The 15,494-nt window shown below is 40.7% G+C and overlaps 1 protein-coding gene across 2 annotated transcripts in view; it reads right to left on the bottom strand.

Moving 5' to 3' along the window:
• HECW2 (HECT, C2 and WW domain containing E3 ubiquitin protein ligase 2) overlaps positions 1 to 15,494 on the bottom strand; it is a 411,404-nt gene that overhangs the window by 35,849 nt on the left and 360,061 nt on the right. For both annotated transcript variants that reach the window (XM_060016380.1, XM_060016381.1), the window contains 2 exons: positions 7,373 to 7,493; positions 5,538 to 5,651 (listed from right to left, as the gene is read on the bottom strand). In XM_060016380.1, the coding sequence (XP_059872363.1) occupies positions 5,538 to 5,651; positions 7,373 to 7,493 (235 nt within the window). The remainder of the gene's footprint in view (positions 1 to 5,537; positions 5,652 to 7,372; positions 7,494 to 15,494) is intronic.

Raw genomic sequence — 15,494 nt, 5'->3', positions numbered from 1 at the left:
GAATATGCGGTATTCTACTGGCTCCCTTCCTAAAGAAGCAACTTCTAGGCGGACAGAAGCACAACAGAAAGAGGCAACTAGAGTATGCAATTTCCCACCACATTCAGTCAAGATGACTCAGTTTCCAAGCTCTTCCACCACTGCTGTCTTCTCCTCTTCCCCACTTTGGAAGAGCAGATAACCAAATTAAGTTGGGTAGAGATTTTAATGACTAGAACAAAACCTTCAGCGCTGACCAAATTAAATCACAGTGTTTTGCTTAGAAACCGTCTGCTTTTCAGAAAAAAGCCAAGCATAACATGAAGCATTATTTTAGCGAGATATAATAATTAGCTGTCAACTAGTATATTTACATTAATAGATTCTAGATTTATTTTTGTATTTTTAATTGAATACAGGCATCTCTACCATTCTGGGGTTAATTCTACCTCACATGGAATTTGTAGTCGTCCTGTAAATTTATGACTATAACATTTCCCATCATTTCTCTTGACTCAGCTCTTCCATTTCAGGAACAACCTATATATCATGTGTCAAGACCTACGCAAAGAAACATCTTAAAGCAGAGCTGCAGTCTCTGAGTGAATCTGCTAACTCACACCTTTTTGGAGGGCAGGCAGACGCATTTTTCTTAAAAATAAATCCTTTTCTCTTTATGCCCTCACTAATCTATTATAAATAAAGACCCTGATTATGACAGGTAGAAAATACAATCAGTGAGATGGTATCAATAAGAATTGCAAAGTATTATTCCCTCACAGATAACAAAGTTGACTTTAGCAACACAAAATAATACTCTATACATACCAATCAATACCTCTACTAATTCCTTCCACAGAATGAACTGTATCTCTATACTTATTACTCTCCTGACCTCAAGTGCAAAAGGAAGTATACACATACCAAAAATTACCCTGGTGGCAATCACTCATCAGACAGCAAAGAAATAAGAAAAGTTGTTCAGGGAAATATTCTCTAAATCTCCCCAAATCCTGACTCTATGCTTTCTTTAATAAATGTTCTATTTTAGATTAGTTTTTGATGTATAGAAAAGTTACAAAGACAGTAGGGAGAATTCTTATATACCTCACACTCAAGTTTCCCTCTTATCAACATCTTACATAAGTACAGTACATTTGTTACAAAATGAACTGATATTGATACATTATTAACTAAAACCTATACTTTAGTCAGATTTCTTTCGTTTTTGCTTAATGTCCCTTTACTGATCCAGGATCCCATTCAGGATACCACATTACATTTAATTGCCATGTTTCCTTAGGTTCATCTTGGCTGTGACCGTTTCTTAGATGCTTTTGGTTTTTGATGACCTTGACAGTTTTAAGGGGCACTGATAAGGTAATCTTGTAGAATGTTCCTCAATTTGGATTTATCTGATGTCTTCTCCTGATTAGACTGGTGTTACATGATTTTGGGAGGAAGACAGTAAAGTGTCATTCTCATCACATCATACCAAGGGTACATACTATCAACAGGATATATCACTGTTGATTTTAGATTTTAGCCTTGATCACCTGGCTGTGTGTTTGTCAGGCTTCTCCACTGTAGACTTAACTTCTTTCTCCCCCTTTCATACTGTATTATTTGGAAGAAAGTCACTATGTGCAACTCACAATTAAGGAGCAGGGAATTATGCAGAATTATTTGGAAATCTGCACAAATTTGTCTACTGTTATTTATTTATTTATTCAATTGTGTATTTATATCAGTATATAGATATTTATTTTATACTTTGGGGTTTTAATCCAATACTACTTTATTTTTTTGCTCCAATTATTCCACCTTTGACCACTGGCAGCTCTTTCAGTTGGTTCTTGTGTCCCTTTGACATCACTGTGAGCTGTCTGAGCTCCTCTATACTTTCTGGCACAAGATGCTTCAGGTGCTGTCTTGTATATTTCCTGCCCCAGTCCTAGAATCACCCATTTCTCCAAGGAGCCCTAGTCCCTTTTATTGAAGAATGATATTGCAAGCCAACATCTGGGCACTAGGCATATACGTTTTTTAATACCTATTACTAGAGCTAGACATGAAGAACTTACAAAATGACACATTTTGAGGGCATTAAAATTAATGAAGGAAAAGTGACCAGAAAACTTTCAGCTCCATTTCACAATTCCATAGAAAAACCTAGGTAGCTTTTCTCTTCGGGTATTTATTATAATTCAGAAAGAAATGTTATGATCTTTAATTTTAATGTAGTAAGATGACAAAGGCTAAAATAACTTCTTAATTTTATGTTGTTTTGAGGTTTCAATTTTTTAGCAAGCATACTGCGTTAATCTTTCAAAATAGTATTATGTGTTCCCAATGCCTTAATAGCAAAATAAAGTCTATATCTAACAATCTATATGTATGATACTGACATGATAAAGCCATGAGACCAGAAGTTATCTGGCCCCATTCCAGTTTCAAAAAACCATATGCAGAGGGGCCTGATTAAGAGATTGTCCCTGAGGGCTGAGGTCACACCTCAAAATATCCTCCCTCTTATTTTCCTTCTAGGGTTACAGGAAGAAGACAAGAAATGGAGGCAGGAAACATTTGGACATTAGTGGCAATTAAATAAGGTTTCAGGCCCCACTCTGCCTGGGCCTCCTCCTAGGAATGGATGTCAGTCCAGACCATGGGGAGACAGCTTTAGGATGACCAAGCATGATAGCATCTGTTCTATTCAAACCTAAGTACCAGGGTTTCCAAAGACGCTTGCCTACATCTCTGAGATCTCAACAAACTGTGGTCCAACAAAGAAGAAAGGCAGCTGGAGTTCTGGGGGAGGAAAAGTATTCTCATCCAAACCAGACTAGTTATGTAAGGAAATACCTGGAATCCCATGCATACCTGTGATTAGGCTAAAAACATTTGCCTTCATTTTCAATTGCCCACCTGCATCTTTAAGGCAACTAACAAAAGCTAGAACCATTAAGGCTTGTCAGCAACAAAAGGCTCAAGTCTCAGGCAACCTTCTCAAACTTTGTCACATTATATTGTTTTCCCATGTAGTATTTTACTTTAATCTAGTCACAGCTGGGAGACTATACAACACTATAGGTGACAAGAGAAGTTATCAGTCACTAGCCGGAATAGTGAAAAGATCCATGGGTAGGAAAAAATTCAGACAGATCAGAGTTCAGGAGTTTTGCCTAAATCCCAGTGCTGTTCTAAGAATCCTGGATGGAAGACAAGAGGCCTAATTTTAAATCTCAATTTTACTATTATCTAGTTCTACTAGCACATGTGAATTATTTTCTACTTTAAAAAAAATTTTTTTGCGGTACGCGGGCCTCTCACTGTTGTGGTCTCTCCCGTTGCGGAGCACAGGCTCTGGACGTGCAGGCTCAGCGGCCATGGCTCACGGGCCTAGCCGCTCCGCGGCATGTGGGATCTTCCCAGACTGGGGCATGAACCCGTGTCCCCTGCATCGGCAGGCGGACTCTCAACCACTGTGCCACCAGGGAAGCCCTATTTTATACTTTGACAGCTCCATTTCATTAACCATAAACCAAATGGCTGAATTTGTTGAATATTATTGCTACGATTCCATAATCTAATATACTTTATTCCTGGGCAAGACTGAGAGAGGTAGCCTTAACATGATCCAAATCAACAGCAGTTAAGGAGTTAAAGAGAAGACAACCCGAGTTCAGACAATCACGCGGTATTTTTAAAATTCACTCTAGTGATGTCTACAAAGAAGGTGCTGAGACTCCAAACCTAAACCTGAAATGAGGAAAGAGTAAGGGGTCTAGGAGAGATGAGAGCTTTCATCTTCTCAAGAGTCATAAAACCACCGTTATGCCTATTTGAATGCAATAAACACCGTGTAGGAGTCTTTACTCATTCATTTCCTAACCCCTATCTCTATGAGCACACTCATGGAAGAGTCATACAAGGCTGGACTCTGTTTATGCCAGGTAGTTATTTTGGTAGGTGTGCCAAAGAAAGAGAAAAAGTGGGGACAGAGAAATAAGAACCAAGGCCGAAGAGATACTGCTGGGGAGATTTCCAGGTGGAACAGAAGGATTCTTCTTTTTTCCTCTTTTTCTATCTTTTTAAAATTGAAGTACAGTTGACATACAATATTATTTTAGTTGCAGGTATACAACGTAGTGATTCCATAATTTGATACATTGTTAGATGGCCACCACTGTGAGTCTAGTTACCATCCTGTCAGCATACAAAGTTATTACAATGCTATTGACTATATTCCCTTTGCTGTACATTACACCCTGTGACTTCTTTATTTTACAAATGGAAGTTTGCACCTCTTAATCCCCTTCTCCTATTTCGCCCATCCTGCATCCTCCCCACGCCCCCTACTCTCTAGCAAACACTAGTTTCTAATTCGTGATTCTGAAACTGAGCTTATTTAACAGGTGAAGTACGATTTACTTAGTATTCCTGTGCACATAACAAGATCATAGATGTTAAAATGCAATTCCTTGCTTTTTTTAAATCTCAAAGCCCATGTTTTGAATCCTCTTACACTGTTGGTGGGAATGTATATGGGTACAGCCACTATGGAAAACAGTATGAAGCTTCCTCAAAAACTAAAAATAGAGTTGCCATATGATCCAGCAATCCCACTCCTGGGCATATACCCAAACAAAACTCTAATTCAAAAAAGATACATGCACCCCTACGTTCATAGCAGCACTATTCACAATAGCCAAGGACGTGGAAACAACCTAAATGTCCTTCGACACATGAATGGATAGAGAAGATGTGGTACATATATACAATGGAATACTACTCAGCCATAAAAAAGAATGAAATGATGCCATTTGTAGCAACATGGATTGACCCAGAGATTATCATACTAAGTGAAGTAAGTCAGAAAGAGAAAGACAAAAACTATATGATATCACTTATATGTGGAATCTAAAAGATGACAGAAATGAACATATCTACAAAACAGAAACAGACTCACGGACATAGAGAACAGACTTGTGGTTGCCAGGGTGGTGGGGGGTGAGGGGGAGGGAGGGATAGAGTGGGAGGAACTTGGGGTTAGCAGATGCAAACTATTATATAGAGGATGAATAAACAACAAGATCCTATTGTATAGCACAGGGAACTATATTCAATATCCTGTGATAAACCATAATGGAAAATAATTTTAAAAAGAATGTACATACATGTATAACTGAATCACTGTGCTGTACAGCAGAAATTAACACAACATTGTAAATCAACTATACTGCAATAAAACAAACAAACAAACAAACATGTTTTCCCTTTGAGAGAAAGAGTTACGGAGAGAAGAAACGAAACTAAGTTTCTGCTCTCAAAAATGATCTATAGTTAGAGCTTTTACCAAAGAATTTTTATGTCAAATGATTTAAAAATCAAAGGAAGCTTAAAAAAAAAAAAAAATTGAAAGGTTTAAGTGTATGAGAACAGCATTTTCCGTCAGAAGGATTTCCTGTTTCAGGCAACCGCAGGGGACAGTGTGGGGAAACATCCTCCGGCAGCCACAGCCTGTGCTTCACAGGCCACTTCTCTGTGTTACTCACCCTTCCTCCCCAACAAATGTGACATACAGCTTATTTCTCTGCAGGTCTTTTCTGGAGTAGCCCATAATCTGATTAAAAGCATCTTCGAGCAAGTGATCTCTTCTGATAATTAACCTGTCCAGAAAAAGACAATTTGAAAAATACAGATTATTTCCTAATCTTTATCTTTCCAGAACTGGGCACTTGCCATTTAACTTCCACTTACCACAATTAATTAGGGGAAAAGTGGAGTGACTTACTATCATCGCTATCTGCAATAAAGCACACATCTGTCTGTAACTCTTAATAGCATTAACAAAAGTTACAACAGATAATCATTGGTAAATAGAGCACCCCACCTAAGACCTGTAAAACCAATGCAAGAGTCCTTTCTGAATGGTCACATCAATTTATCCCAGAAGGAAAACGATTACAAAACAACACACACACACAAAACATTTGTTTAGGAAAGGAAGAGCAACCCTAGGAGGTAATGTTTTAAGCCTGAATGCACTTAGGAATTCAATTCTTAAGTACCTAGAAAGATAACAGTGAGAACAAGAAGGACAAAAAAATTCTCAGTGTCCTCCAAAGCAGTGGAGTTTACTGTTGTGCTTAGTTTTTTTTTTTTTTTTTTTTTTTTTTTTTGCGGTACGCGGGCCTCTCACTGTTGTGGCCTCTCCTGCTGCAGAGCACAGGCTCCGGACGCACAGGCTCAGCGGCCATGGCTCACGGGCCCAGCTGCTCCGCGGCATGTGGGATCTTCCCAGACCGGGGCACGAACCCATGTCCCCTGCATCGGCAGGCGGACTCTCAACCACTGCGCCACCAGGGAAGCCCTGTTGTCCTTAGTTTAACTTTAAAATTAAGTGAATCTTGAGATTCCCTAAGTGACAGATACAAATGAATGATACTGGTGGTTGATTAATCTACTTGTGACAATGAAAATTTAAGTCACCCTTAAACAGGTGTCAATTTTCCCTTAATGCAAATAGTAATGGAAAGGGAGATGATAGGGAGGCTGAAGGTATGAAAGCTTGATCAGCAAGACCTTAGTAAGTGAAGCTCTGAGAGGTACGGTGTTTGGGGCGGGTTGATGTTTTCGAGGGTGATGAAAGGGGAACCTGTGAGTTCAGATGAGCAAGCCCTGCATGGGGGGCAGTGAGCCGTGTGCCTGTTGGGCTGGGCAATTCTCTCACACACCCGGGTCCCGACGCTTCTGCAGTCAGACCCTCCCTCCTCTGTCCTCTCTCAAGTGGCATAGTGATCTCTAGTGGGGACATGGGACAGGGGTGGAGGTGGGGCTGAAGGGAGTATGGGTAAGTAGGAAGTTCAGATAATTCTAGGCCAAACAACAGGATGATGTTTCAATTTCCCCATTTAAAGGGAGGTGGATAAAGACAGGCAGAAACAACATTCATGACATATTCCGTTGGACAAGTTAAGCTTACTTCACAGAAGGAAACAGAGCTGAGCAGTAGTCCTACACTCAGGTCAGCCCAGGAGACAGTGACGTGCAATACAAGACACGGTGACAGCCTTATATCTAATGAATATGCGATATAAGTCAACCAAGAGGTACTTTTCAGGAGAACAAAATAAATCAGCTTTTAATTTTGCCTTATTTTTATGTGAAACATGGTCATCTCTTTCCTGTCTGTTTTAAAACCGTAAGTTTAATAGTGCTTAATTCAAGAACTATGTTTTAGATGATCCTGTAATTTACACGTGCCCAAATAATCTCGCCGACTAAAACGAAGGCTGGTCATCCCTAATCAATCCATTTCCTACATTCCAAATTGCATCCCATCTTTTCGCCATCTACAAATCCTGGGGTTTGTATTATTTTGACTTACTTTAATTTCCCTGGGCCTTGTCCATATCCTTTAGTCTCTAACTTCCTGTAAAAGTTTCTTAGTTTGGCTTCAAAGTCTCGCTTGTAAGGGGCTGGAGCACGGGCATTGGCACGCTGAGTACCTACAACGAAGCACGAAGAGACAAGGGTGTGGATCTGTGCGATGTCCTTATGTTCATCACATCACCATGAAAAAGATTACCATGGGGCTGAGACCACAGTTCACAAGTAAAAGGAGGCAATACTGTTAGGTCCCTGCACTTTTCACCTCTCCAAGTCGAAGGCTATCACAGAGCTTAACCAGGATCTTAAGATGTCTTCTTTGTGGCCTTCAAATCCTGTTTGAAGAGTTACAGTGGTGCCCATGTGTTAGTCAAATATGTTCCTCTTTTCAGTCCAAATCAATATGAGTCAAACAGTTACTCATGTCTAATGGTAACTGTTCAGGGTGGAATATCTTTGCTTACGGCTGAGATGATATCACAGCAAACAGGAAGTTATCTTGTGAAAGTATGTGGTATGCAAAGCAAGAATAGTGAGTTTCCGTACCTGATGAAAAACCTACAACATTATATTTCATACCACAGGGTAGAATAATCTTGATTTGAAAACAGAATTCAGCCATAATTGCAGAAGGCACATGTCTCCTGGTTACGCAGAGTAAAAATACTGTGATTTGTTGCATTCTTAATACATGCCAAGTACTGTAATTATCTACAGATTATCTAAAGATGTCATGTCATTACATGTCATTACATGTCATTCCACGGCAAGCATCATTAATAAAATATAAAAGCAACATGGTTTGTGCCTCTTTCCATAGGAAAATCTGGTTTTGTGTCACACTGTGACTAACCAACAAGCGGGGATACAAAACTGATGATGAATATGGGAATCGGCGCCATGACGAAAACACGATATTTCCCAAGACATAGTTCACAAAACAATAAAAGAAACCAGAAAACAAAAATTGTGATGTCTTGTGCATTACATACCATGTAAGCTCCTTAAATATATCTTTATGCATGAATCAACTAAGTGATGATTATTTTTTGCTAACGCTGTGTTAGGTTCAGCAACAGATGCTCAGAATGGATAAGGTCAGGTTGCTGGAGTGGATATCTTGGTTGGGAAGACAGAAATAGAACATATCAAACAACTAGAGAATATTTAAGTCTTAAACTAGATGGTATACAAACTCTAAAGCAGAAGGAACAAAACGACAGCCCTGGGGCTATACCCAGCCCTATAGATTTTGTTTGCCACGCAATGTTCTAAAGATTTTAAATTAACTGCCAACATTTAAAAATGAGGAGATTTCAAGAAGAAAAAAAAAATCCTGATTTCTCGTGAAAGTCAGTTGGGAACTCTTGCAACAACTGGCTTGCATTTCCCTGGGGCTACAGAGGGCAGCTGCCCCATTAGGTGAAGCATGTGCTCTCCACTGTGCCACCGCCACTCAGTGAGGATGCATCTGAGATCAGTGTTATAGAAAAGTAACAGTAAATGAGGATAAGCAGAGATCAAAATGGAAAAGACTTTAGGGAGGAGATGTCATTGGAACCAGGCCTTATAAACATGGGAGAACTATAGTCTATACTGGGGCAGGGCAGCAAGAGCTGGAATAAGCATTGCCTGCATGTTCAGAAGACACGGAGGAGACCCCACTAACCTAGAGCAGAGGGGGAGTGCTAGGACGTAAGTAGGAAATTAAATTGGTCAGAAGTTTGGTATGAAATTATGAGAAGAATTTTTAAAGACCTAGCTGAGAAGTGTGAGCGTGATGCAGCAAGCAGTGGGAAGCCTTTATAGGTTCTTAAGCAAGGGAATAACAAACAAGTGGTGTTTTATTTCAGAAATGATTTTTGGAGTGGATTAAGGGCAGGAAGGAGGAAAGACCTAGGAGTAGTTGAAGCAATGGAGGCCTGAGGGCATGAGGACTAGCCTGGACTATGGTGACTCAGAGGAAATTTTACAAAATGTGAAATAAGAATTGCTAAAAGTAGATAAGTAAGGAAGAGGAGGAAGAGGAAGCTCTCATGGTAATATAAAGTTTTGTGTTTTTTTTGCGGTACGTGGGCCTCTCACTGCTATGGCCTCTCCCGTTGCGGAGCACAGGCTCCGGACGCGCAGGCTCAGCGGCCATGGCTCACGGGCCTAGCCGCTCTGTGGCACGTGGGATCCTCCCGGACGGGGGCACGAATCTGTGTCCCCTGCATCGGCAGGCGTACTCTCAACCACTGCGCCACCAGGGAAGCCCAATATAAAGCTTTTTAAACAATAACAATAGCTGTCATTTTTTGTGTCTCCTATGCATTAAGGACCATTCACTTTACAGAGAGGATCTTGGGAAATCCTCACAAGTCTAAGAAGCAGGCATTAGTATTATTACTGTCATCACCACTTTGTAACTAAGGAAACTGAAGTCATATGACAGTGAATAGTAGATTCAGGATCTGAGCCAGGTCTGTCTGATGCTAAAGCAGCATGGGAAATGATGCTGGTGGACAGGAGCATATGAGGCTTTCTACATACTAAGCTGGAGAGGACAGCTGTTCAGGTGGATATACCTTGCAGACACTTGAAAATATAGTACTGGAGTTCCAGTGAGAGATCCGGGCCACACTTGTGGACTAAACGAGTTAGTGTATGTGTGGTGTGGCACACCATGGGGCATAAGCAGCCCCATGTAAACGTTAGCTGTTATTGCTATTATCTGCATAGTTGTGAATACTGAACACATGGGGAAATGTACTGAGGTCGGGGAATGGAATTTAATAAAATGGGCTATTGATGAATAATATGTCCAGAGTTCTGTTGGCACAGTTGTGAATCTTTTACCCAAAGAGCTAAGAGCTATGCCATAAAGGAAACAAATAAACTTGACCTTAAAAGGTCTGGGATGCAGAAGACTCCTAGGCAGTGGTTCTCAATCTTGACTGCACATTAGAATCACTTAGGGAGCTTTTAAAAATCCCAATGTTCAGGCCACAGCCAGGACATATGACATCAGAATCAGTGGGGGTGACACCCAGACATTAGTGTGTCATGCAGCTCTCCAGATGATTCCAACGTGCAGCCAAGTCTGAGAACCATTATCTCCCACAAGAAGGTCAAAGGTAACCAATGAAACACCTGGGCATCATCCAGGGACCAACACAGGGGGAATACTTCCCATGTATTTGAAAGGTATCACCTGCAACATGAAGGACCATGATCTGCATGGACTCTGGGCTCCTCTCTTGGATGGCTGAGGGACAGAGCCATGCAGCACAAGTCCAGTTAGAGTGGCAGAATAAAGCTTTTGTTGCTGCAGTCTGAGTAACTGCAGACTACTAAACCCAGACAGCTCAGCAAGCAGCCATAATGAATCAGCTTTCAAGAGCGCGATCATTGATAGGGAAGAGGAAAAACAGGAACAAAAAACCGAAAATCTTTCAGGACTCAAAAGAAACCCGATTCTTTAAGAGTTGATGACTTTTGAAAAACAGCACATATACTATTGCTATATAATTTGAGATGCTTAAAAGGATGTGGCAAATGCCATAACGCATTCCATCAATATCAATACAGACACTTAATAAGAATTAGCTCTGACTCCTTTTAAGCTCTAGGTAAAGGAATTCAATTATGGAGGCTCTGGAGACAGAAACTGTTAAATGCAAAAATCCTTTTGCCAATAGTCCTATGATGAAAAAATCATTTACACATTACATCATGATTTAAAAATTACAATAAATTATGCTGTTGGCCCTTGTCAAATTCTTAATGCAAGTCAGGTGCAACTGCCAAGAAAGTCCAGGGCAGAAACAATATTACTTCCACTTTGGAAATAAAACATGATCTTGGAGACTGAGCTCACAGAACTAAGAGCCATAACTGTAAGTGAAGTTCTAGAATAGAATTCTCTTATAGAGAGGGTAATGGCATAGTCTTTATGGTCTTAAGAAAGGAAGTCAGATACGAAAAGGTCAATGTTACATATAGGAAGTGATCAAATGAAAGGCTGGCTTTATGGATAGTCAGTATTATGTTAATTATTTATGGGAAAGAATTTCAGTAACAGATATTAGACTTTTTAAAAATCATTGCTAGGCAGGCCTAAAGTACTTCCATATAGTGTTACGCAATTTCCACATACTGTTAAAAAACTGCACAATCACATACAAACTAAAGAATTCTACCAGGCAAAGGATTTCTTTTCTAGGTGATACTAGAAAAACCTTGGCATCAAACAGCTAAGAAGTCTGGGTCTTTTTTGATGCTGGGTGTGCCACCCAGAACCCAGAATGCTCTGATGACTTGCTCTTGGTCTGCAGTGGAGGGGGATGAAGCCCAGCCTAATTCAGCATGGTTCCAGGCCTATGTACTGGGATGGCTCAGAAGAGAATTTCTTTTCTGTTCACTTTCTAAAACAGATAAACTCTATGACATTTTTTTTTTTTTTTTGCGGTACGCGGGCCTCTCACTGTTGTGGCCTCTCCCATTGCGGAGCAACAGGCTCCGGATGCGTAGGCTCAGAGGCCATGGCTCACGGGCCCAGCCGCTCCGCGGCATGTGGGATCTTCCCGGACCGGGGCACGAACCCGTGTCCCCTGCATCGGCAGGCGGACTCTCAACCACTGCGCCACCAGGGAAGCCCTCTATGACATTTTTAAAACAATAATTCCCTGTTAGTGAATGAGAACAAATTATGAAGCATTATAATAATTTCTGGAAAACTCTATCTTATGGAACATAGATCAACAATGGAAATTAAGAAAAAAACCAACCAAACAAACACACAAACAAAACCTCAAAAAATAGCTGGCACAAAGCACAAGCAAGGAAGTCCTGGCATTTTTGCTTTATTCTCTAAGAGTAATAAAAGGCCCTCAGGTCATTGTTTTGACCTTGTTGATGCTTCCATTTACCTACCATTTATTTATTTGATAATCTGATTTTTCAAATGTTGGCAAATTAAAAGCAATTTATTAAAAGGGGAAAGCTTGAGGGCATGCCAGTGACAGGCATCTTCTGAGAGCGTTAGGGGTGGGAAGCAAGGGAGAGTAACAGCAACAAAAAACACAAAAATAAAAATACCTGTATATTGTGACAGAGATAGTATTTGGTTTTCCTCCAGTCTCTGGAATCATAACTCCCCCATCCCCACCTACCCAGAAAGCATCCTTCATTTGTACTGTTTGGTTCCTAGATCATCTCTGTGGGGCTTAGCAAAGAGAAGGGATAGAACACTTTTTCTAACAAGTATAAAGCTGCTTCAGAGACTGTGGGAAAGGGGAGGGATGGAAGAGGGAGAAGGGAGGGTGGGAGGAAGTCAAAGAAGGAGGAAGGGAGAAGAGGGAGAGAGAGACGCTGCAAGAGAGAGAAAGGGAGGGAGAGAGGGAGGGAGAGATGGAGGGCGAGAGAAAGTGAGGAGGAAAGGAAGGGGGAGGGGAGGGGAGGGGAAGGAAGAGAGAATATTTGTGAAAAGGGCCGATGAGATAAGCAGCAGCTGGGATACTAAGACTTTGGAGGAAGAGAGGGGAAAAGAAAGTCCTTAAGGAGGTGCACTGTGTGTTGAGAGAAACAACTGCCCTGAAGACAGCCTTCAGTAAAGACCCACACAGCTCTTCAGTGCTCTCTGGTCTGTTTTACTTCTCTTGAGTGTGATCTGGTGCTCTACTGGCTTCCAGAGTGTCCAGTTCTAGTCAAGTTATAACAGCTCTGTATGCTGATCCCCCCGAACCGTGAAATATCCTCAAGGCACTGTGTCTAGGGAAGCAGGGAGAAGTATAATGTATTTATGAAAGAGTCTCAGCAAATGGTGGGTTAAACAAATTCTCAGATGACTAATGTCACAGCTTTGGTCACGTGGAAAATTCACATAAGTAAGCACGTCTCCAACAATATTAGATAAATTAGGTGTTCTTGCATTTCAATTCCTAGAAATGTACAGCTACAAAAAGTCCTTAAATAAAATTCTGGATCCTATATTTGGCATAATAAACCATACGGTAATTGGAAAGATCTTTTCCTTCTGGCATAGCTAAGGTTGGGACTGGCATTATAATGGTCCTAGAAAAACAAACCTTCACATTCCAAAATTTTGACAAATTTTAGGTGAGCACTCTAACAGCTGCAAAAAGCAGCGAGTCCAAGTTTCCAAAGCCCCTCTCTCTCCTGCACTTGAAAAGACATGTAAATGGGCTTGGAACGGGGAAAAGTATGGAAAGTTTAGCAGGTTCCTGGGTGTTCTGAAAGAAGATCATTAAAATTTATGATTGTCGTAATTTTTCCAATATTATTCTCATACCACTAAAAGGGATGAAATTCTAGTCACAAGAAGGAGGATCAGACAACTTGAAAAAATCTGTTAGAAATGTTTTCATAAGAACTTTAGGAGTACTGGTAGAAGAGGCTATTTTACTCAAAGAAACAGAAGATTCCTCCACAGGGTAAATAAGGCTAGTCCTGCCCTTGTTTCATGTGGAATTAGTTATAGTTACTTCCATTGATATCAGGCAGTACATCCCGATTTCAAGATCAAATAAAGTCCACTGAAATAGAGTAGGCCAAAAATATGGAGATGATTCTTCCTGAAAATTAAAACCACCACAAACATTGCTAGCAATTTAAATATATTTGGGTTAGACATGTCTTTGGAAAACGTTTAACTCTCAATCTGCTTCCAGAATGCATTTATTACCACCATGGGTTACTTATGTACATTTGTGATGCTACATGAAAAGAAGAAACTTAGTCACCATTTAGAATGTTCACAGAGTCTCAAGTCCAGCCTGTCACCGAGAGCACGTGCCTTTGCAGGGCTCAGAAGGGAAAGAATCCGGTGATCTACTTTTTCTCTAGGAGGAGGGGCCCCAGAAAAGTCTGGAAAAGAGAGCTTTGACTGGGATGAGCAATACTCCACAGAGCTTGATTCCTTTAGCCAGAAAGCTGAAGGGACAACCCATTTCAACCCCCTCATAGGTTCTAGCTAAGATTAAGGCCAGTCAGAATGATTAAATATCTAGGCAGTCAGTTCTGCAAACATGATATAGATTTATATGTATCAATTATTAGTAGTTCAAATATTGACAAATTAGACTTCTCAGATTTCCAGAAAGAGAGAAAAAGGGATAAACTAACATTTATTGGATGCTTGACATGTTTTAGGTACCAGGTGAGGCATTCTCCTCCAAATAACCATGGGAGGTGATTACTATCATTCCCATTTTAAGGAGAAAGAAATTCAAATTCAGGAAAGGAAGTAAACTGCCCAAAGTCACACACAGTTGGTAAATGACCGAGGCCAGCTGTGAATTCCATTAATTTCTCCCCTACACCTTTACACTTACCCATAGAGCCATATACTTATTTTCTTTTCATCCTGTATCATCAAAATAAGTGTCCCTACTTTGTTCCAAAGTTGACCTGTGCTTTGCCTCCAGTGTCCTGCCTTCCCACGGGCCTGTGCTGTGCTGACTGCTGCTTCTTCGCCCCATTCAACAAACCACTTTCCTTCCACCCACATTATCTGACCTCCGCACACACATGCTCAACTTCCCCATCCTAAAATCCCTTCCTTAATTCCTCTTCTCCTTCTAAGTACTGCCTTATTTTGCTTCACTTCCATATTTCATGAAGAGAGTATTTTTCATGCCTGTTTTCTACTTTACATCTTCTAGCATCCTGTAACTGGTAACATTCCAGTTCATGACCTATTAATTCATAGAAACTGCTTTGCCAAAGGCCACATATAACTTCATGATTTTCAAATCTAATGGCCTCTTCTCAGGCCTCATCCTTCTTGACTCCTTTGAACACCTGGCCCTGTTGGCCACTCCTTCCTTCTTGAAACATGGCTTCCCCGAAAAGACTTTCCTAATTCTCTTCCAAAATCCACTGGCTCTCTCATTTTCACTTGCACCCTCAGCCCCTCCCTTAAATATTGGAGTTGCTCATGTCACCATCCCTTATTTTCTCTTCTTTTCACTGACCTGTTCTCCCTACTTCCTCTGTCTACCCAATGGGCTTCAACTGCCTACAGCACGTCTGTATTCCCAGCTGCTAACCTCCCCTGAGCTCCAAGACTCTGTTTCCAGTTGTCTTTGGGTTTCCATCTCCAGTTGGATGGCCCAAAG

Source organism: Delphinus delphis, chromosome 7 (genome assembly GCF_949987515.2).
Source record: "Delphinus delphis chromosome 7, mDelDel1.2, whole genome shotgun sequence".
NCBI lineage: Eukaryota > Metazoa > Chordata > Mammalia > Artiodactyla > Delphinidae > Delphinus > Delphinus delphis.
Note: the sequence above shows the minus strand (reverse complement) of the source record. Positions and strands in the feature narration are given on the sequence as shown.